This window comes from Panicum virgatum, chromosome 2K (assembly GCF_016808335.1).
Source record: "Panicum virgatum strain AP13 chromosome 2K, P.virgatum_v5, whole genome shotgun sequence".
In the NCBI taxonomy this organism is placed as follows: Eukaryota; Viridiplantae; Streptophyta; class Magnoliopsida; order Poales; family Poaceae; genus Panicum; species Panicum virgatum.
This window is the reverse complement of record NC_053137.1, coordinates 48,518,892-48,541,149: the sequence shown is the minus strand read 5'-3', so window position 1 is coordinate 48,541,149 and position 22,258 is coordinate 48,518,892. Positions and strand designations below refer to the sequence as shown.

At 47.2% G+C, this 22,258-nt stretch overlaps 2 protein-coding genes across 2 annotated transcripts; one reads left to right on the top strand and one right to left on the bottom strand.

Annotated features, from left to right (window-relative positions):
* The first annotated feature begins 295 nt into the window (after positions 1 to 295).
* LOC120681596 (glucose-6-phosphate isomerase 1, chloroplastic-like) lies at positions 296 to 4,816 on the top strand. The gene is made up of 14 exons (XM_039963146.1): positions 296 to 1,029; positions 1,572 to 1,685; positions 1,798 to 1,896; positions 1,984 to 2,067; positions 2,229 to 2,372; positions 2,447 to 2,512; positions 2,600 to 2,668; positions 2,754 to 2,861; positions 2,978 to 3,030; positions 3,107 to 3,245; positions 3,326 to 3,482; positions 3,568 to 3,646; positions 4,249 to 4,315; positions 4,429 to 4,816. The coding sequence occupies exons 1-14, from the start codon at positions 487 to 489 to the stop codon at positions 4,567 to 4,569; spliced, it is 1,863 nt and encodes a 620-aa protein (XP_039819080.1). The 5' UTR covers positions 296 to 486; the 3' UTR covers positions 4,570 to 4,816.
* Positions 4,817 to 4,962: 146 nt separating this feature from the next.
* Positions 4,963 to 7,466, bottom strand: LOC120681601. Its single transcript, XM_039963161.1, has 6 exons — positions 7,032 to 7,466; positions 6,111 to 6,201; positions 5,777 to 5,931; positions 5,661 to 5,688; positions 5,477 to 5,585; positions 4,963 to 5,306 (listed from the first exon to the last, which is right to left on the bottom strand). The coding sequence occupies exons 1-6, from the start codon at positions 7,377 to 7,379 to the stop codon at positions 5,225 to 5,227; spliced, it is 813 nt and encodes a 270-aa protein (XP_039819095.1). The 5' UTR covers positions 7,380 to 7,466; the 3' UTR covers positions 4,963 to 5,224.
* Positions 7,467 to 22,258: the final 14,792 nt, after the last annotated feature.

The window sequence follows — 22,258 nt, the reverse complement described above, 5'->3', positions numbered from 1 at the left end:
TCGGCCGCGGCCGGCGACAGCGCAACTCACCTCCCCCACACGGCCACACGTGCGGCGGCCGGCGGCCACCCCCTCGCCGTCGCTCGCACGTGCTGACCGCATGACCCCTCCCGGAAAAATGGAGCACGCTGCACGCCTCGTTCCCCCCAGGGTTTCGAGCCTAGCCTACCCCTGTCAGGTGGGGTATCCAAGGTGGCCGAGGGGTGGGCCACCCAGGTGACGCAGTTGACGTGGACGGTCTCTTCCGCCTTCGTCTTCCTTTTCTTTTTTTTTCTTTTTTTTTGAGGGCCGCCTTCGTCTTCCTCTCCCAAGCCAATTTCCTCCCAAATAAAGCCAAGCCCAGCGAGGCCACCAACTTCCACCTCGTGGACTCCTCCCCCCACAAAACTAAACCCTCTCCTAGGAGGCGGCAGATGTGCGTGAGCCCGTGAGGCGAACCGAGCGAGGGGCCAACCACCGCCGCCGCCACCTGCTGCGACGACGACGATGGCGTCCATCTCCGGCGCGGCGGCGCCGCCCTCGTCCGCCGCGTGCCGCCTGCGGCTGCGGCGGCACCTCCTGCTCCGCCCCTCCCACCTCCGCCTCCGCGCGCCCCACTCCATCGCTGACCTCTCCCGCTCATCCAGCTCCTCCAACTCCGCCCCGACCCCGGCCCAGCCGCTGGGCACCGCGGCGGCGGCGAACGGCAGCGGCGGCGCCCGCCGCGCGGTGGAGAAGGACCCGATCAAGCTGTGGGAGCGCTACGTCGAGTGGCTCTACCAGCACAAGGAGCTCGGCCTCTTCGTCGACGTCAGCCGGATGGGGTTCACGGAGGAGTTCCTGCAGCAGATGGAGCCGCGGATGCAGCGCGCCTTCGCCGACATGCGGGAGCTCGAGAAGGGCGCCATCGCCAACCCCGACGAGGGCCGCATGGTGGGGCACTACTGGCTCCGCGACCCGTCCCTCGCACCCAACTCCTTCCTCCGCAACAAGATCGAGACCGCCCTCGACAGCATCCTCGCCTTCTCCCAAGACATCGTCTCCGGCAAGGTTGCTGCGAAATTTCCCATTTCAATTTGCGTGACATACTTGCAGCTGTTTCTGCTGCAGAGTCCGGATCGCATAGCATGCTTAGTTTGCAGAGCTACTCTAGCATTTTTTGTTCCATCCATTAGAAAACCTCATTTTCCAGGGCGATTCGGTAACAGGATGGAATCTCAAGTTGTCCGAGAAATGGTGCCAGTTATACATATTTTTATCTGACTGAGAAAAGCACCTGGAAGGCTGGAACAATTTAGGGGACGAGATTGTAGAAGTTGATTACAAGTGTCTCTTTACTTTTTTATATGAGTAGTCCTGTGTTACAAAATGTTGGGACATGCCATCACGAGAGAGCAGAGCATACCTGCATATAATCAACTCCACTATACTGAAGATATGACATGATAAACTGGTGACCGTGCTTTGGATGGTTCCAATATATTGGCATTTTAGGAATGTGCATTGTGCGGCATTTATGTGCTACTTATCTTATTGTGACTTTTGGCACATTCCTTCTTGTACTAATGTCTTATAACATGGTGTAAATGCAGATTCAATCACCATCTGGTCGTTTCACTTCAATCCTTTCTATTGGAATCGGAGGGTCAGCTTTGGGCCCTCAATTTGTCGCTGAGGCACTTGCACCTGATAACCCTCCATTGAAGGTATGCCCCTAAGTCATAATCTGAGCAATGCACTTTAATTGCATTTGTCTATTCTGTGAATTTAAGATGCTGGTCAGTGTAATATTTACCTCTTATCATGCTTATTTCTCAGATAAGGTTTATTGACAACACCGATCCTGCTGGGATTGATCATCAAATTGCTCAACTAGGACCTGAGCTAGCGACTACTCTTGTAATTGTCATTTCTAAGGTACAGAAAGATCCCAAATCTGCTTAGTTTTTCGATCTTCATCCAGCTGTATTGTGAACTTATTTATGGTACTGTTTATTTTTACAGAGTGGAGGCACACCTGAAACCCGCAATGGTCTACTCGAAGTACAGAAAGCCTTCCGAGATGCGGGGCTGGAATTTTCGAAACAGGTTTTGACCTCAGGTTCTTGCTTATTTTTATGATTCTGTTACATCTAGTTCATGAATCATGGGCAGTCAATTTCTGTTTAATCATGCACCCTTTCCACATGTTTGATCTGTGGCTGCATGAACAATTCATTATTTGACTGACAGCACGGTCTGTTTTGCAGGGTGTTGCAATTACTCAAGAAAATTCTCTGTTGGATAACACTGCCAGAATAGAGGGATGGTTAGCTCGATTTCCTATGTTTGACTGGGTCGGTGGCAGAACTTCGGAAATGTCAGCTGTGGGTTTACTTCCAGCTGCATTGCAGGTCAGTGCTTTCCCGTTTTTCCTTTATGTTGATTCCACGTGCTTTCAAGTTAACAGATGAGGGGTTGTTGCCAGGGTATTGATATCAAGGAAATGCTAGTTGGCGCGGCTTTAATGGATGAGGAAACCAGGAACACTGTGGTATGATATTATAACAACATGGATAATTTACAGTTAATAAGTTCTATGGTCATCTATCAAGAATGTGTGTGTTTTTCCTTTTAACAGGTTAAAGAAAATCCAGCAGCATTGCTTGCATTTTGTTGGTACTGGGCATCAGATGGGATAGGCAGTAAGGTTTGCAGCTTCATCGGTCATAGCATCTTCTGTGATGATTTGTTCTTAGTACTCTCCTTACTGTTTTGACTTCCCTCTCTTTCAGGATATGGTTGTGCTTCCTTACAAAGATAGTTTGCTACTTCTGAGTAGATATTTGCAACAACTTGTCATGGAATCTCTTGGGAAAGAATTCGGCCTGGATGGCAACCGGGTAAATTTTTTTTCCATATTCTAGTCAATTTACTGTAACTGATATTTCTGAACCACTAGGTTTCAGATTCTTTATTCATTACTGTTTTTGTCTAACATATAAATTTCCTATGACAGGTGAATCAAGGGCTAACTGTATATGGCAACAAAGGAAGCACTGATCAGCACGCGTAAGTGTGTGCTCATTTTGCAGCAATAATACTATAGTTAAATTGCAGGATCTAATGAACTATTTAATGACTGCAGTTACATTCAGCAGCTGAGAGAAGGTGTACACAACTTCTTCGTTACTTTTATTGAGGTCTTGCGTGACAGGCCTCCTGGTCATGATTGGGAGCTTGAACCTGGAGTCACATGTGGTGACTATTTGTTTGGGATGTTACAGGTCAGCTTTGAACTTTGAAGAGAGAAAATTGTATTGATTTGTCTACAATAGAGATAACAGAGTCATACAATATTTTGCAGGGAACCCGTTCTGCTCTTTATGCAAATGACCGGGAATCGATCTCTGTTACTGTTCAAGAAGTAACTCCTAGAACTGTTGGAGCACTGGTTGCTCTTTATGAACGTGCTGTGGGGATTTATGCTTCTTTGGTAAATATAAATGCTTATCATCAGCCTGGTATGCTTCTCAAGACAGTAATGTAGCTCAGTATTCATTAAGCTATGTTGTTGTTGTATTTATGTGTGGGCTATGTGATTTACAGGTGTTGAGGCTGGGAAAAAGGCGGCTGGAGAAGTACTAGCACTTCAGAAAAGGGTGCTGACTGTATTAAATGAGGCCGCGTATGTAATCTCTTATTTATGTTTTTATTACTGTTTATGAAGTGATTCGCTGTTGCTGTGCGTAGTATTTTTGGGTCATATTTCTAGGTATGATGCTTTGAGTGGGTATTTCCACTAAAAGTGCACATCACCCACAATTGTTATAATGCTCCTTCTCTGTTTTCTGCTTAGAGACTCTCGTCGAAGGCCTTTTAGATGTTCAACATATATTGATTTGAAAAGAATTCCAATTGCCGTCTTATTAATAGTTCTCATGAGGATGCAAAATTACAGATAGCAGCTTGCTTTTTTGGCAGTTAGACATCCTGAGTCGAAAAAATCAATATTCTAACAAATAGAAACCTGTGGTTGTATTTCAGTATAGCTCAATCTTTCCTTACTCATGAAATAATTTTTGTTGTTTCCGAATTCCAATTTATGGGCATGAAGAAACTCAAATCATCAGCAGAAAAAAGGACACAAAATTTGTATATGAAATGACTTGTTTGTTTACACATGTGGGGGTATATGACATATCCTCAATTCACTCCCCCAATCGTTTCTCTCATGAATGTTATAGTAGAGTAATGGGATTCCTATTGATTTTTGTACTTGTCTCCCAGCTGCAAGGACCCTACTGAGCCATTGACCCTAGATGAAATCGCAGATCGCTGTCATTGCCCAGAAGATGTAAGTTTCGCCTCTGCTCCCCTTGTCTGTTCTGACAATGCACGCTCCCAGTTTCACCTATTTTCATCTGCATAGACTGGCTGCTAACTCATGCTCTGCGCCTGCTCCCTCAGATCGAGATGATCTACAAAATAATCCAGCACATGGCTGCGAACGACAGAGCGCTTATAGCAGAAGGTAGCTGTGGTTCTCCTTGCAGCGTCAAGGTCTATCTCGGAGAATGCAATGTAGATGAAGACATGCAGGCTGCTTAGATTCGGGGAAGTCTGAATTGGTGTAAAATTTGTGTTGGAACAAAAAAGAGCAGCACGATGGTGAGGCCATGCGTGTGTGTTCCTGATGTGCCATTACCCAAATACCCATTAGTTTCTTGTTTGACTGTGACGGTTGCTGCAACAATTGCTGCGACGATGTATCTTAGAATTGTTTTATTCCCCTGTCGCCCTTTGCATACAAAATAAAGGGATGAAGAAAGTAGTCCATTGCTTACGTTCGTTTAAACGCATCTTCAACCCGAATATACTTTTGGCATAATCTGAGCATCTGCGTTGCCGTGGCATCTTCTACAAATCCAATTACCCATGTTTCCGGCTCAAGAAGGTCAATGCCAAGATTTCTCGTTTCATTTCGTTTGATACAGGGCAACAGAACAGCAAGAATATTTCTTAAATAACTGAGGCAAATTGAGTTATTCTGGTACAAAGTTTTATTCAAACAAATGAATATTTACAGTTGAGAGATATACAAATGCTAAGTATAACAATTGTACTGCAAGTCATTATCTCACTCGCCAACACAGATTCCCAGCATCATAACGAACCAAACAAGCAATTTCAAGTTTTGTATTATCCTCTACCAGAAGAATGGAACACACACACAATTAATTGTAACATAGCTGTTGACACATATTCACAGAAACTTGGATATCACACGGCAGGACGTCCGAAAGGCTGTAGTTGCTACTGTACGTAATGCTTGGTTATCGTAGAAGCTGCATAACCGGGTACAGAAACATTATTTTCATAACTATATGGAGATGGGAGGGCCAAGACCAGCACCCCCAGGCCCCAGTTCTTCATTCAACTTGGAAATGATCATCATGTGAGAAGAATAATACTATAGAGATGATTCGTGTCCAAGGTTACTTTACGAAAAACTTACCCAACAGCTGTAGCACCCCATGAAGCAACATTATAAATGACTTTAGTCCCATCCCAGGCCTTCCTGATTCTACTTTTCTTCTTTTCAGCTGAAAATGTTTTCCGAAGGGCTGGTACAGGAATGGCAGAATATCCAATCAAAATATGATCGAACCATTCATCTTAGTAAGAAGCGAGGAACTAACCTTTCTGAAGTTGATCAGGAGACAGGTCCTGCACAACATGAAACTCAGCATTAACAGCCACTCATACAAGGAGAGACAAAACTCCCCATGCAGCATCAGGTAAAGGGAATATCTACCTTAGTTTTTTTGAGCGATAACAAGTATGCGGCCATAAAGGAAGTGATCCCATCAACTACGTCCTCCTGCTTAACAAGAACATACCCATCATCTAGGTCATCATCTTCCCACAAATCCACTGCCTTTACTATATCCCATGATATATCAGGTTCAACTGTGCCAAAGAACAGCAATTTTTTTTAAGAATAGTGATTACCAATTCAAGGAAATTAGAGTCAAGGAACAGCAAAGTAAGGAATACGTCTGAGTTCATATCCACTACAATAGTAATTTCAACTGGACATACTTACATGACTTTTAATAATATAATATGTTCATCTAGCAGAGGCGTACCTGCACCATCTTGATATACTGACTTCTGAATACCCTCGAGCTTTTTAAGGAACTCAAGCGATTCAATCTTAGATTTAAGAAGGTCACACATCTGCAAGGTGAAAGGCAGGTGGTTTAAATTTTAGGGCAGCATCAGAGCATATGAACTACATGAAAAATTCTGTGTCGCCTTGTCACTGCACAAAGAGATTTCTGCTAAGTGTGCAACAAGACTGTTTACTCCACATTCCAGACAGGAAATTGGAAACATAGTAGGGGTATTGGCATACTGCAGACATTACTTCCCTAAACTAACATCATACTGTACTTCCAGCATCTGAGACATAGGCACCAAAATGTTTATTTACATATTTTGGAGAAGTATATATGCCACATATCACACATAACCTTATCAGGAAGGTCCGAAGTCATTTATTTCATGCTGTACCTGTATTTCTTCTACACTTGCAAACTACCTAACAACAACACTAATGACACAAAATATACCCTAGTAGTCGGCAAAGTCAGAATGGCAATAGCAATCAGCATAGAACTGGCAGTGATGCAAGTGCACATAATGCTTTCTACTAAATTTACCAAAGGGTTGACAATAGCCTGAATCCATCCAACAAGCTACTGAAACAACAAAGACCATTTTAGTCTCACCACAGCGCATAAACAGTGACAACGGTGCTTCAGTAATTTCAAAACACGCATCCATCTCAGATATTTATGGAGCGTTTAGTTTTGGTTTGTAGTGTCCAAACTTAAATTGTAGATAATTCAGTTAAACCATCGCAGTTCACCAATCACCCTCAGTTACACCTGCTGCAACGACTTATGTTTCGGAAATCAAAATCATGTACTAGTTCCCGGAATCCTCGCCCTGCCTAGAAGAACTCGTGACTCGTGAGGGATCACAACGTCTCCTGTCACGCTCACCTGGGCCGTCTCGTAGTCGGAGTCACTCGCCACCGACGACGTCGTCCCGTCATCTGCATCGTCACCGGCGCCGCCCTCGCGGCCCTCGCCCTCCGTCGGCGCCGCTGCGGTGTCCCCCGAGAGGACGGACACGCCGAGATCAGGGTCTTCGGCATCGCGGAGCATCTCGAGCGCCCGCTGGACCTGCTCCAGCACCTCCTCCAGCGCCCGCTTCCGCACCCTCCGCACCTCCGGCGACCGCCGGCGCGCCGGCGGCGGCGAGGAGGAGGATGGCGAGGGCTCCATCGGGGATTGAAGCGGACCCGCGACGGCGTCGGCGCCCGGATTTGGGACTCTGAATCGCTCCATGAAGATGAGGGTGATTGATTTGATTGGCTAATGGCGTCCGAGTGTTGCTTGCAAATTGCAATAGGCAACTACGAAGTGGGGCCAGGGGTCGCGGGTCCCACACGCCAGTCGAAGCTGATATTTGACGCGGCATCAGGTCACGGGTGTTGGGCTGTTGGCGCGTGGGAGAGGGGTGTTCGGTTTTTTTATTTTTTATATTTTATATTTTCGTTTTTTACAAAAATATATTTACGATTTGGAAATTTAGAGGAATATACCCCGGCCGCCTCGCTATCGGGCGGCCCGGCAGCGGGGCGGCAGAGGCATTTCTGAAAAAAATTTCGCGGAGAAAATTGCGCGCAGGTCCTTGGGGGCCGGTCGCCCGGCAGCGGGGCGGCCGGCCCCCAGGCCGCCCGGTAGCGGGGCGACCGGCCGTAATTTTTGCAATTTAGTCCTTTTCGCGAAATAATTTCACATATGTGCTCTTTTTGTAATTTTTTGCAGAAATAGACGCTAGGGTCGGCGCCGTAATATGTGGCGCCGAGATAACACGTCTTGGCGCCACAGATCACAGCGCTGAGGTGCCACGCACGCACAAGCAATCTAGTGAATCTTCGAACTTGCCTTTAATATTTTCGGACATTTTCAGGAGACTAGAATACTGTGAACCACACATAAAATATAACGGTAAGAATTAAGAATTGAAAACTGCATTACACAATGTAAACCATAGGAATTACATCATAATACAACGTTAATCAAACACACATCAGACATGCAGTGACATGTCAGAACCCGTTGCAACTACGGTAAACAGATTCTGAACTAAGCTAATATGCCTTAGATAATTTAAAAAAACACAAAAAAACACAACAATACAGCATGTCACTAGCACTAGGTAGTCCTAGTAGCCGTACCCCCACGTAGCAAACTGCGTTGAGCCTTCTCCGCAGTATCCACCCATTGCAGGTGGTGCATGCGGTGGTGCTGGAGGGGCAGAGCCTTTCTTCTTGGGACTGCTTTGAAGGTGAGCTGGTGTGGTTGGCGTGTTGTCACATTTTTTTGAAATGGTGAAAGGGCACTGCTATTGGGATGTCGTCTTTTGTCACGTTTGTCTGGGCAAACAATGCAATATATGGGAAACCCGTGATCGCCGTGCTGAGTAGTGGCAACTTGTGATCTCGTACTCGCAGCTAGATACAGTATGGTCCCTATTTTGAGCTATACGAGCGTGTCACGAAGTTTACTCTGTATGTGTTATCTCGGCGCCACATATTACGGCGCCGACCCCCAGGGTCTATTTCTGTAAAAAATTAAAAAAGAGTACATGTGTGAAATTCTTTCGCGAAAAAGGCTAAATTGTAAAAATTACGGCCGGTCGCCCCGCAGCCGGGCGGCCAGGGCCGGCCGCCCCGCTGCCAGGCGGCCTGTGGAGCCGGCCGCCCCGCTGCCGGGCGACCGGCCCCCAGGAACCTGCGCGCAATTTTCTCCGCGAATTTTTTTTCAGAAATGCCCCTGCCGCCCTGCTGCCGGGCGGTTGGGACCTGGCCGCCCGGCAGCAGGGCGGCCGGGGTATATTCCTGTAAATTTCCAAATCGAAAATATATTTTTGTAAAAAACGAAAATAAAAAATAAAAAAACCGCAGGGGTGTTGTGCCGTGCGCGAAGACGTCAGATGGGCTTTGGCCCAACAAAGCCCCCAGGCCGATTGGGCTCACTTGAAGATTGTAGTGTATCAGTGGACCCAAGAACACAAAAACTGGCTTATTGGACTTGGCCCAATTGTGAATATCGACTACCACACAGAATTTGCACAGAGACAACACACTCCAATAATTTTGGCTGTGTCAGTATAAAGGCTCATCTTAATTACTGTTCGCATCTTTTTTACTATGGTTGGGGGAGGGGGGAATGGATGGCTCAGGACGCTCGATCTGACGGTTCGGAATTGATAAGCATCAAAAAGCACAAAAGAAGAGGCATCTATAGGCATCACACTCATACTTAATGGTGGGCTCATAGGCACCAGATGCCAATTAAATTGGTGGGTTCAAATTTTAAAAAATAACTCTGATAATTCTATTTAAGAAATTATTTTATTTGATCAAGGGTAAGACAGTAAATCGCTATAAGTTGGAATAATGTTTGGAATGGTATAGTTGAAGGATGTGATTTAGTGGACTATAGTTTCTCGATAAACAGAATTTCGATTTGTTCTTTATCCGGCCAGCGGCGTGCCTGCTCCTCGATGCGCCCCGACAAGCTCCTGCGCCGACTAATGCTCGTTCGTACTCTGCCTCTCCAGCGCCGGAGCTCGAGGACGCCCGTCCGCGCCGAGCACGAACTCGCCGTGCGGGGTCGGGGGCGGCGTATCTTGCGGCGGCTGCGGAGCTCGCGGCGCCCGCCCACAGCGCTAGCGGCGGAGCGCCCGCACACTAGCCAAGATGGAGGGCACGGCTCCCGCCCTTGCACACCGCTAGTGCCAGACCCGCGTAAGCTCGGAGGCCTGCAGCCAGACGCGTCGGTGCTGCTTCATCCAGTCGGCGGCGCCGTGACGGAACCGCTAAATTAAAACTCTAATTAAACGTAATGGCCGTCATTTGAACACATCGGACTCATTAGCTTAACGGCTTAATTTGACGATCCTTTCTCAACCCACGTCCCGATCGAAACATCACCGATAGTCCCACGCGAAGGTGGACGCAGATGGTACAAGCACGACACAAATTTGAAAATACAACGAATACACATAAGACTTCACCTTAAGTTTTACAAACCAAGTTCGAATAAATACATAATTTACAAACTTTGCATTACTGAAATCCGGGTCCAAAATAGAGGAAAGGGGCCTACAACTACCAAAAGTGTGCCCTAGGGAGATCCCTAACTAAACGTCTGGCTCCACAACCTCCGATCCCTCTGCATCCCGGCGGATGAACTTGACGCAGCAGGCACAGAAGTCTACGTCTACGTGTCCTGAAATAATTGTGGCATAAACCCTGAGTATACTAATACTCAGAAAGGCTTACCCGACCAGTGGGTATAACTTAGCCCACATATCTAGACATGCAAGGCTTTTGGCTGGTGGTTATTTTACATAAAACAGCAACTAAAGTAATTCCTCACTTTCCTTATTTTAGCCCAAGTTCTATATAAATTAACAGAGTCTAATATTTGCATAACCAAATCTAGAGCACACATAGTGGAACAATAAATAATATTTCATATGCTCATCAACATAAGTATAACCATTTTTTTCCATCACAACACTACACTGCGACGCAGTGACCAACGTGCTCATATCCGAGAGCGACTGACGGCGAATCGATTCGATTTAACCTTGCAAGGTGGACCTAACCAACACGGCACGCGTATGCCCCGTCAGACCATACGCACCAACCATTCCCCTCCCCGCCTCGAACTACAGGAACTAGCCCAACGACATATGGTCAGCCGAGCTCAACGTGAGACCACCAAAAGTAAACATATGCATCCCCGATTCTCCGCGACTACTCGACTCGCCCCAGGAGTTGGGTGCGGGTTCCTGTACTTTCGAAGCAAAGCAGTACTCGGCTTACCAGTTTCGACTACCTCCTACTCCCGGCATGTGGTTAGTACAGTTCAAACGTGATCAGCAGGGCCAACAACGGCTCGGTCCTTAACCGACACAGGCGGAACTACACCTCTCCCGCCTGGTCTCAGATTCTATTCTTTCTTTCATTTCGAGACTTTCATCCATAAATTAGTAACTCATATCTGGAAACATAAAGCTATCTTATATCTCACGAGTAACCAAGAATTACTCGACTTCTACCGAACCCTATCTAGCATAGCATTTCTATCGTCCTATACATACTAGTACAACTCAAGGACTCCTAGGGTTCATGCAACTAGGGTTTCAAACAACTCCTAAACGTAATGCATAAGTAATAAATACATATATCGGTGTCATAATTTAAAATTAATAGGATGTGCACCGGGGCTTGCCTTCGGGTTGCTGCACAGAACTGGGGTCAGACGGGCCTTGGGCCGGGTGCTCACACCTCTCCTCCTGGGCTTGCGTCGGCTGCTCCTGCGGTGCCACAATCACCTAAAATACGGCGCCCTCAGCTGCGGATGCTACACGTATGCATATGAAATAAATGAGTGCAGCTCAATGATGTAACTACTTTACTTCAACTTGAATACTCCGCGGACTGTCCGCGCCCAAGTGGCGGACCGTCTGCCGTACCATTCTACCGACCCACCAGAGACAACAACGTCTCTGGAACAATTTCTAATCATACCTGCGGACTGTCCGGCCCACCTTGGCGGATCGTCCGCAGTTCACGTATGCAATCCACCAGCGACGGCAACGTCTCTGGACAAAATCCTAGACTCTACTTCGGATTGTCCGCGCCCAAGTGACGGACCGTCCGCAGTTCAATCATGCGCACCCCCACCAAAGACATCGTCTCTGGACAAACTTCAAATTTCAACGGCGGACCGTCCGCTCACCTATACCGGACTGTCCGCAGTCAATTCTGCTAAACCACCAGAGACAACATCATCTCTGGATGAAACCTAATCTGACCGGCGGACTGTCCGCGCCTCCCAGGCGGACCGTCCGCGATACCTAACTTCTGACCCGCGCCACGGTGGCAGCAAGTGCTGCGGCGACGGCGGCGATCGTTCACCGGCGCCGGCGACACGCCACGGGAGGGGAAAATGACCGGGGAGCACAAGGAACTCACCACGAATCCATTCCCGCGGTCGGTTCGAGCGGAGGACGACCGGAGAAGCGGATCGACGTGGAGCAAAGCTTCAAGCACCTCCAATGGCAACCGGTGGTGACGGGGGATGATTCCGGCCGTAAGAAGCCGGTCTAGGGATTTGGGAAGGTGGAGGAGGTGCCGAGGAAGGTTCCCGCGCGAGGAATCGAGGTTTGGGGGTCGGAGGAGGGAGATCGACGGAAGGGGGCGACGACGGCGCGAGCGCTCGTGCTCCGCTCGACTCTGGACGAAGTGAGGAGGAAGAGAGGAATGACAGGTGGGTCCCACGACCATCCAGATAAATATCTGGGCGTTGCCTAGCGGACTGTCCGCCGGTCCCGAGCGAACTGTCCGCGAGGCAGGTGTTACAATCCTACCCCCTAAAAGAAATCTCGCCCCGAGATTTAATGAATGGCTAAAGGAAGAGTTAGAAATTGGTGTGTACCTTGATAGCCTTGTAGCAATTCCCGACATTTAGTCCGAACAAATTCTTCCGTCTCCCAAGTAGCTTCCCGCTTGGAGTGATTACTCCATTGCACCTTATAGAAGTCACTGGTCTGATTCCGAGTGACCCTGGTCTTGTGATCAACAATTTTGATTGGGTACTCCAGATAGACAAGATCGGGCTCCAATTGCAATTTTTCTATATCAATGACCTTTTCTGGAACACGGAGGCATTTCCGGAGCTGAGAGACATAGAAAATATTATGAACCGCGGATATTTGGGCAGGAAGTTACAGGCGATATGCTACCGGCCCACACCGCTCAATGATTGGAAAAGGCCCAACATAGCGAGGGGCGAGCTTTTCCTTCACTCCGAATCGCTGGACTCCTTTCATTGGAGATACCCGCAAATAGACATGGTCTCCCACTTAGAATGTGATGGATTGACGTTTCTTGTCCGCATAACTTTTCTGTCGAGACTGGGCTATTTTCAAATTCTCCTGTATGAATCGGACTTGTTCTTCTACCTCACTGACCATCTCAGGGCCGAACACGCTTCTTTCTCTGGCTTCGGACCAATTCACTGGAGTTCTACACCTCTGCCCATACAACGCCTCAAAAGAAGCCATTTTGATGCTTTCCTGATAACTGTTGTTATAAGAGAATTCCACCAGAGGTAGGCATTCATCCCATTTCTTGCTATAAGAGAGCACACAGACTCTAAGCATATCCTCCAGAATTTGATTGATTCGCTCAGTTTGACCATCGGTCTGAGGATGATAGGCTGAGCTACGAATAAGCTGAGTACCCAGAGATGCATGCAACTGTTCCCAGAAACGGGCAACAAACTTTGAGCCTCTGTCGGAAATAATTGTCTTGGGTACACCATGAAGACTCAAAATTCGAGCCATATATATCTCAGCATATTGATGAGATGAATAACGTGTCTTGACTGGAAGAAAGTGAGCGGACTTAGTGAGGCGGTCAACGATAACCCAAATAGAATCATATCCCTTTGACGTGGGAGGCAACCCAACAATGAAATCCATACTAATATCCTCCCACTTCCACGAAGGAATATCCAAAGGCTGAAGCATACTAGCAGGTTTGAGATGACTTGCTTTGACTCTTCGACAGATATCGCACTCGGACACATATTTGGCGACCTCACGTTTCATCCTGGTCCACCAGAACCCCTGCCTAATATCTTGATACTTTTTGTTACTGCCCGGGTGAATGGAATACCTAGAAAGGTGAGCCTCATCAAGATTTGTTTCCGGAGCTCAAAGTTCTTAGGCACTACTAACCGATCTTTAAACCAAAGAACCCCCTCACTATCTCGACAGAAGCATTGCACCTGAGGATCATCCGCACTGAGCCGTTGCCTGATCTTATCCATGCCCACATCATTCTCTTGAGCGGCAATAATCTGATCTCGAAGTGTAGGTGCGACGGTAATATTAGCAAGTGTGCCCTCAGACACAATAGCCAAGTTCATCTTCTCCATCTCTTGACACAAGGTTTCATGCAGAACTGTAGCGGACACGCAGCTACAACTTGCCTTGCGACTTAAGGCATCGGCTACAACGTTTGCCTTGCCCAGGTGATAATGAATATCCAAATCATAGTCTTTGATCAATTCTAACCACCGTCTCTGGCGCAAATTTAGCTCGCTTTGGGTAAAAATATACTTGAGACTCTTGTGGTCTGAGTATATATGCACTGGATTGCCCAGAAGGTAATGGCGGCAGATCTTTAATGCATGCACCACTACTGCTAATTCCAGATCATGAGTAGCATAATTCTCTTCATGCCATCTGAGGGCTCTGGAGGCATAGGCAATCACGCGCTGATCCTGCATAAGGACGCAACCTAGGCCCGTACCTGATGCATCACAATACACATCAAAAGACCGGGTGATATCTGACTGAGCAAGGACAGGGGCGGACGTCAGAAGCCTTCTCAAAGTCTGAAAGGCCTGCTCACATTTGTCGTCCCAACTAAAGCTCACCCCTTTCTTGAGTAACTCAGTTATGGGCCTAGCAATTTTAGAGAACTCCGGTACAAACCGGCGATAATAGCCTGCTAGCCCAAGGAAACTCCAGATCTCTGAAACAGACTCTGGAGTCTTCCAATTTAGGACATCCTGAATCTTTCTATGATCAACAGAAATCCCCTTGCCCGAAATGATGTGGCCCAAGAACTGGACTTCCTTGAGCCAGAAATCACATTTACTGAATTTGGTGTACAGCTTGTGCTCCCGCAAGCGCTGAAGCACAATGCGGAGATGCTCTGCATGTTCCTCTTCATTCTTGGAAAATATCAGGATGTCGTCAATGAAAATAACGACGAACTTATCTAGCTCGGGCATGAACACCGAGTTCATGAGATACATGAAATGAGCAGGGGCATTGGTTAGCCCGAAAGACATGACCAGATATTCATAAAGCCCGTATCTGGTGGAGAAAGCTGTCTTGGGAATATCTTCAGCTCTAATCTTTATCTGATAATAACCCGAGCGGAGATCAATTTTTGAAAATACTCGGGCCCCGAATAGCTGATCAAACTGGATATCAATCCTTGGAAGTGGATACTTATTCTTGATCGTGACGGCATTCAAAAGTCTATAATCCACACATAACCTGAGGCTTTCATCTTTCTTTTTCACAAAGAGTGCAGGACAGCCCCAAGGCGATGTGCTAGGATGGATATAGCCCTTATCAAGCAATTCCTGCAATTGTTTCTTTAACTCCGCCAGCTCATTGGGTGGCATCCGGTAAGGCCTCCTAGAAATCGGTGCCGTACTCAGTTACAATTCAATGGTAAACTCCACGTCACGATCAGGCGGCATTCCAGGCAAATCATCCGGAAAGACGTCCGAATATTCACACACCACTGGTATATCTGCTAGCTTTTTGTCCTTGGCGTGGTTCACCGTATGAGTCAAAGTCACGGGATCCCTCAAATTCAAAGTCATACTACCATGAATTGAGGAGTTGATGTGCACAGATTGTGAGGTCGTGTCCAGAGTAACTCCCCGACCCTCCATCCAGTTCATACCCAATATAATATCTATCCTTTGGGTTGGTAACATTATCAGGGCCATAGGAAAATTTTTTCCTTGCAACTGTAGGGGTACTTGCTTAACAAACTGATTGGTGATTAACTTTCCCCCAGGCGAATGAATATGGTATGGCTTGGGCATGCTTTCGATTTTTAATCCCAGTCTAACAATACACCCCTTGCTAATAAAGGTATGAGACGCCCCTGAATCAAATAATATTGTAACGGGTTGTTCATTTACTGAGAACATACCCGCCATCACTGGAGCTCCCTCAGGAATACCCTCGATGGTGGTGTAGTGCACCCGTCCTGGCTTGAAGTGAGCCACTTGCTGCTTCTGGTTCTGCTGGCTCTACCGCTGGCCTTGCTTTGGTGGCATTGGGCAGTTACGGGCGAAGTGTCCCGATTGCCCACAGTTGTAACAAGGGAACAAATTAGGGCGTACCCTCGGCTGTTGCACCCAGACCTTCTACTCATTCTGCTGAGGAGCAGGAGGCCTGACTGTCACATGTGGCTGAGTGTACTAAGGGGGCCTGTATCCCCACTGTTGCGGTGGCTGGTGCTGAAAGGGGCACGCTGTGGGCCCGACTGCACCAGGCGGAACCTCTGAGGAGCACTGCTAGAAGACCCCACAGCCGGTGACTTTCTCTTCTTTTCTGCTTTATGAGCTAGATGGGCATCCTCCTGCACGATAGCCCCATTGACTAGCTCACTAAAAGTGTTGAACTTGAACATCACCAGGCGATCCTGGAGCTTGCTGCTAAACCCCTGCCTGAAACACGCCTGCTTCTTTTCATCAGTATCCACGTGATAACCGGCGTACTGTGAGAGCGTGTTGAAATTCTGGGCATATTGCATCACATTGTTGTTGTAGCAGAACCGCCCAAATTAAACCGGCTTAAGTGCGCTAACTATCATCTTAATTGTTAATCAAGTTATCACGCACTTAAAACGGTGTAATCCGGCAGCCTGTTGGGTTAAGGATCGAAAACACTGGAAGTCTCGCACGAAGACGAGCACAGATGATTACAAGCAGATAAAAGTTCTCAAATTTAATTTACAATGCGGAGTTTTGCAAACAAATTTACATAAAATATCAGAGTTCAAAATGCAGCGGAAATTAAATAGAAGTTTAGTTTAGAAAAACAACGATTACTACGATGATGTGAGGACGTCACATCGAGCCCACCGATGTGAATCCTGGTTAGCTCCAGCCAGCAGTAGCTACCTGAAAACAGAATAACAACAAACCCTGAGTATACTAATACTCAACAAGGCTTACCCGACTAGTGGTATATACTTAGCCGACTCCTAGACATGCAAAGCTTTTTGGCTCTGGAGTTATTTTGCTGAAATGCTACTAATAGTGGATCCTTACTTTCAATATTTTAGCTCAAATTTATCATACAAATACCAACTAGGTTTGCCTGAATATCTAGAGCACACATGGTTGCTCACATTATCTTTTTAGAGTACCACAGTCATATATCATAACCTCAACGTTCCAATCTCATTTCAATCTTTTACTACGATGTGACGCAGTGACCAAGGTTCTCTTAACCGAGAGAGACGGCGAATCGATCCGATTTAACCTTGCAAGGTGGACCTAACTCACACAACACGTGCAGCCACGCCGGACCACACATGTCAACTGTTCCCATCATCACCCCGACGTCTGAACCACGCCTGCCAAAACCCGGGTGAAGGGTCCCTCACGGCGAACTCCTAGAGAACCCGGAGGCGACATACAATCCAACACCCGCCATCATCCCACTCCCAGAATAGCAGGTCGCGATTCAAAGCATCGTTGCAATTATGGTAATTAGCTTACCGGTTTCGACTACCTCCTACTTCCGGCATGTGGTTAGTACTGCTCAAACTCGGTCAGCAGGGCCAACAACGGTATGGTCCTCAATCGACACAGGCGGAGGCTTACTTTCCCTCCATTCCATATCCAAAACCAAAATCATCTCCGCCCGGTCTCCATTTCTCTTTCCTCATTGATTCATTCTCAAGCCACGTTGCCATAAGTAACAGAAACCTATAGCTCGCGAGTGACAGCAATCACTCGACTTCTACCGGATCCTAGTTAAGCATGGCAATACTAACGACACCTGTATACTAGTATAGACTCATAGGTACCTAGGGAGAAACATGCATACTAGTGTTCCATACAACTCCTAAAAACGTAAATGCACAAATACTTAAATAAACATCGAATACTCAAATTAGGGGTTATGCTCCGGGGCTTGCCTGGGTTTGACACAAAGTCAGTGTTGGTTAGATGATACTCGCTTGGCGAGCAGCTTCCTTTGGTCATGCACATCGGGATCCATCCATCCATCTTCTGGATATGTCAACCAAACATCATCTTCGGGTTCGGCTCCGACTTTATCCTTTAGTTCCACACGTCGTGCATCTAGCGTACCTATATGATATGCAACGATGCAAATGCATGAACGTAAAGAAAACAACACACGAGGCATATAAAAGGCATACAAGATAAACTGAGTCACACCACACCGATTTAAGCACCAAAAGGTGTTTAATTAGATACTACTCAAATCTTCCATAGAAAGATAGCAAGGAACATCAAGTATGGTAGGCAAAGCACGAGAGAGCAACTAAAGACTTTATTTATCTAACAAGACGACATAAGCAAGTTTTATAAAAACCACCAACATACTAGTTCTAAATGATTTCACAAGGTTAGCACATGAACAAAACAAGTTGCCGCAGTTATCTATGCAGGAATACATTTCTTAGCAATAACAAAAGAAAAACTATATCTAGGAACCAAACAAGGGCAACAACTTGACATGCAGCAAGGACCTCATAGCACAAATTAATTAGCATGATAAGATACTGATAGAGAGTATAAAAATAATTTACTAACATTTATTGCTAACATAAAGCAATTATTTTAGTCTAAACAAGACAAACTGAACAAAATAGATTTACACACATGTGCATAGCTTTTGGACATGAAATTTTTACAGTGAACTAAGCATGCCAATAGTAAACTACTGCATAAATTTTATAATTTTTCGACTTTCCGAATCACAGATATTAAATAAACAAGCTAAAACAAGCATTATTTATGATTAAATCAAAACATCATAGAAACATTAAACAACCAGCATGTTAAATATTTTTCCTAAGTTCTATATTCCAAAACAAAGCTAACCAAACTTGTTTTACATTTTTACCATTTTTCTACTATTTACTATGCATTTTCAAAGCTTGCAACCACTTAAACTAACATTTAAACTAGAGCAAAAACTATTTAGAAACTGAAGATCAACCTGTAAGAAAAGTTGTAAATCTTAGAACAAGAAATCCAACAAATTTTAGTTTGCATTTTTCTGTTTTTTATATGATTTACAACTATTTTTCAAAGTTTCAGCCAATGTATTACAAAGGTACCCTTCGCAGCACTATTCATATGAGTCATAGACTTCACAGAAAACCCCCTGAACTTGTGTCAATTGTTGCCCGAGGTCCCTGGTCGCGATTTGGAATAGAGGAGCGCACGGGGAGCTAGTTTCCGGCGACGATGCTCACCGGCGGCGATGGGAAAGAGGGGGAAAAGCACGAGGGCGACGAGAGCAACCTGTGGACGTGCTCGGTGTGGGTTGGGATGGCCGGGAAGGGGATCCCCCACGGCGAGCAGCACGCGGCGGCGACGGCAAGCCGCGGCGCCGGCGCTCCAGAGGCCCTGGGCGGCGGCGAGCGGGCCGGGGAGCTTCACTGCGGCAAGAGGATGCGATTTCCGGGGTCGTTTGGGGTTGAGGAAGACCGGAGGTGGGGGCTCCGCTGTGCTGCAGGGGCGGCGGCCATGGCAGATGTCGGCGAGCTCGATTTCGGTGAGCTGGAGGCCGGAGCGGAGGTCGGGGAGCTTCTCCGAGATTAGGCGAAGCTAGTGGGGTGGCTTGCTCGGGCGTAGGAGGGTCGGGGAAGGGTGCTCCGCGGTGAGCTCGGCGGGGTGACGGCCATGGCGTGCGACGGCGGCGTTCCTGGCGCGCGGGCAGGGGCTCGGCCTGGCTCTAGGAGATGCGGAGCGAAGCGAGGCGGCCTGGGACGCGAAGAATCGCAGCGGGGCGACGAGCTACGGCACCCCTGCTCGAGCTCAGCTCGGCGTGAACGCAAGGAAGAAGAAAAGGACGGGGCGAGAAGCATCCAGGCGCGCGAATGGATAAGAGCGTCGCGCACGGAGGGCGAGGATCGCCTCGACGGCCGACGTGTGGAGTCACCGGCGCATCGCAGGCCGCGGGATGGGCTCGCGTACGAGCGCAGTAACGCACAGGAGGAGAACAGTAACACGTTTGAATGATTTTGACTCGATTTTGACCAGTTGAAACTCCAAATTTCATATAGGAACTTGAAATTTGGTCAAAATAGAAGTTGTAGAGGAAAAGAATATCTACAACTTTTGTTTTGGGCGAAAGTTGATTTGAGGCTCGGATCGAGGAGAAAAACATAGACGAACACGGCTAAAACAATGTTTACTAAGCGAACACGATTAACGCTAATGACGCGTTTAAGCCATGATCAGCGATTAAACCCGGGATTAGCGATCACGATTAACACAGGGGTGTTACAGTTGTTACCCTGCTTTAGGGCCAGGAACTCGGTGAGCTTCCTGCGAATGACCCCTGCCGGAATATGGTGTGCTCTAAAAGCTTCCTTGAACTCATTCCAAGAAAACCGAGTGCCCGCAGGAAACATAGCCACGTGGTTGTCCCACCACGTACGTGCGAGCCCCCTGAGCTGTTGTGTTGCAAATGACGCCTTGTCGTTGTCACTGTAGGGGTACAGCGTGAACTTGGACTCTATGGTCTTAAGCCAGCTGTCGGCCTCCAACGGCTCGTCGGCCTTGTGAAACAGCGGCGGCTGGGTCCCCAGGAACTCCTGGTACCCAGGAACTGGTGGCTGGTGGTGAGGCTCAGGCCGCGGCGCTCTGCCCTGCTGCACGAGCTCACGGAGGAGTGTGGTCTGCTCGTCGCGCCCGGTGAGCATGGCCGCAATGGCCTGGACCAACTCAGGAGGGTTCGGTGGTTCTCCCATTCTGCATTCAACCATGAAGAGGTTAGTTCCATCATTCAGATAAATTAACAAAACCGATAGTAACTAATCCTTTCTATTCATGGCACAATGCAGAATGTAGAGCTTCAAAACAATTCTGAATGACGCTTGCAGGTGGGGCCAGGCGATCGATCGGCGCAACCGGCCGATCTGCCCTGGTCCAGCCGAAAATGGTATGGCGGACCGTCTGCAGTACATGGGCGGACCGTCCGCTTTACCAAAATTCCAGCTAACCGGACCGTCCGCTGAGATTCTGCGGACCGTCCGCTGAGATTCTGCGGACCGTCCGCTGTACACAATGTCAACCCAACTCAGTTTCAACCGGTTCTGGAAATTTTCCTTAATGTCCGGCGGACCGTCCGCTTGCCACGGCCGGACTGTCCGCGCAACACACTTGAACTGCCTGTCGGTGGTTCTCCGGTCCGACCGACACGCTATCACAACCCATTCGCGCCGCGCCTATAAAACCTTACGACCCAAATGCCACCTACAAAGGTCCTTACGACCTTAAACTCTCCCTCCCATCAACTTCTATGGAAAAATCTCAAAAACACTATAAAATGAGATGCATACTCGCCCTACGTTCTTTCTAATAAAATTTTTTATGCTTTTGAAAAACTTTGAAACTAGTCATGCCCGTACCACCCTCGGTGCGTTTCGGCTCTGATACCAGCTGTGATGGAACCGCCAAATTAAAACTCTAATTAAGCGTAATGGTCGTAATTTGAACACATCGGGCTCATTAGCTTAACGGCTTAATTTGGCGATCCTTTCTCAACCCACGTCCCGATCGAAACATCACCGACAGTCCCACGCGAAGGTGGGTGCAGATGGTACAAGCACGACACAAATTTGAAAATACAACGAATACACATAAGACTTCACCTTAAGTTTTACAAACCAAGTTCGAATAAATACATAATTTACAAACTTTGCATTACTGAAATCCGGATCCAAACTAGAGAAAAGGGGTCTACAACTACCAAAAGTGTGCTCTAGGGAGATCTCTAACTAAACGTCTGGCTCCATAACCTCCCATCCCTCTGCATCCCGACGGATGAACTTGACGCAGCAGGGACAGAAGTCTACGTCTGCGTGTCCTGAAATAATTGTGGCAATATACTAATACTCAGCAAGGCTTACCCGACCAGTGGGTATAACTTAGCCCACATATCTAGACATGCAAGACTTTTGGCTGGTGGTTATTTTGTAGAAAACAGCAACTAAAGTAATTCCTCACTTTCCTTATTTTAGCCCAAGTTCTATATAAATTAACAGAGTCTAATATTTGCATAACCAAATCTAGAGCACACATAGTGGAACAATAAATAATATTTCATATGCTCATCAACATAAGTATAACTATTTTTTTCCATCACAACACTACGCTGCGACGCAGTGACCAAGGTGCTCATATCCGAGAGCGACTGACGGCGAATCGATTCGATTTAACCTTGCAAGGTGAACCTAACCAACACGGCACGCGTATGCCCGTCGGACCACACGCACCAACCATTCCCCTCCCCGCCTCGAACTACAGGAACCAGCCCAACGACA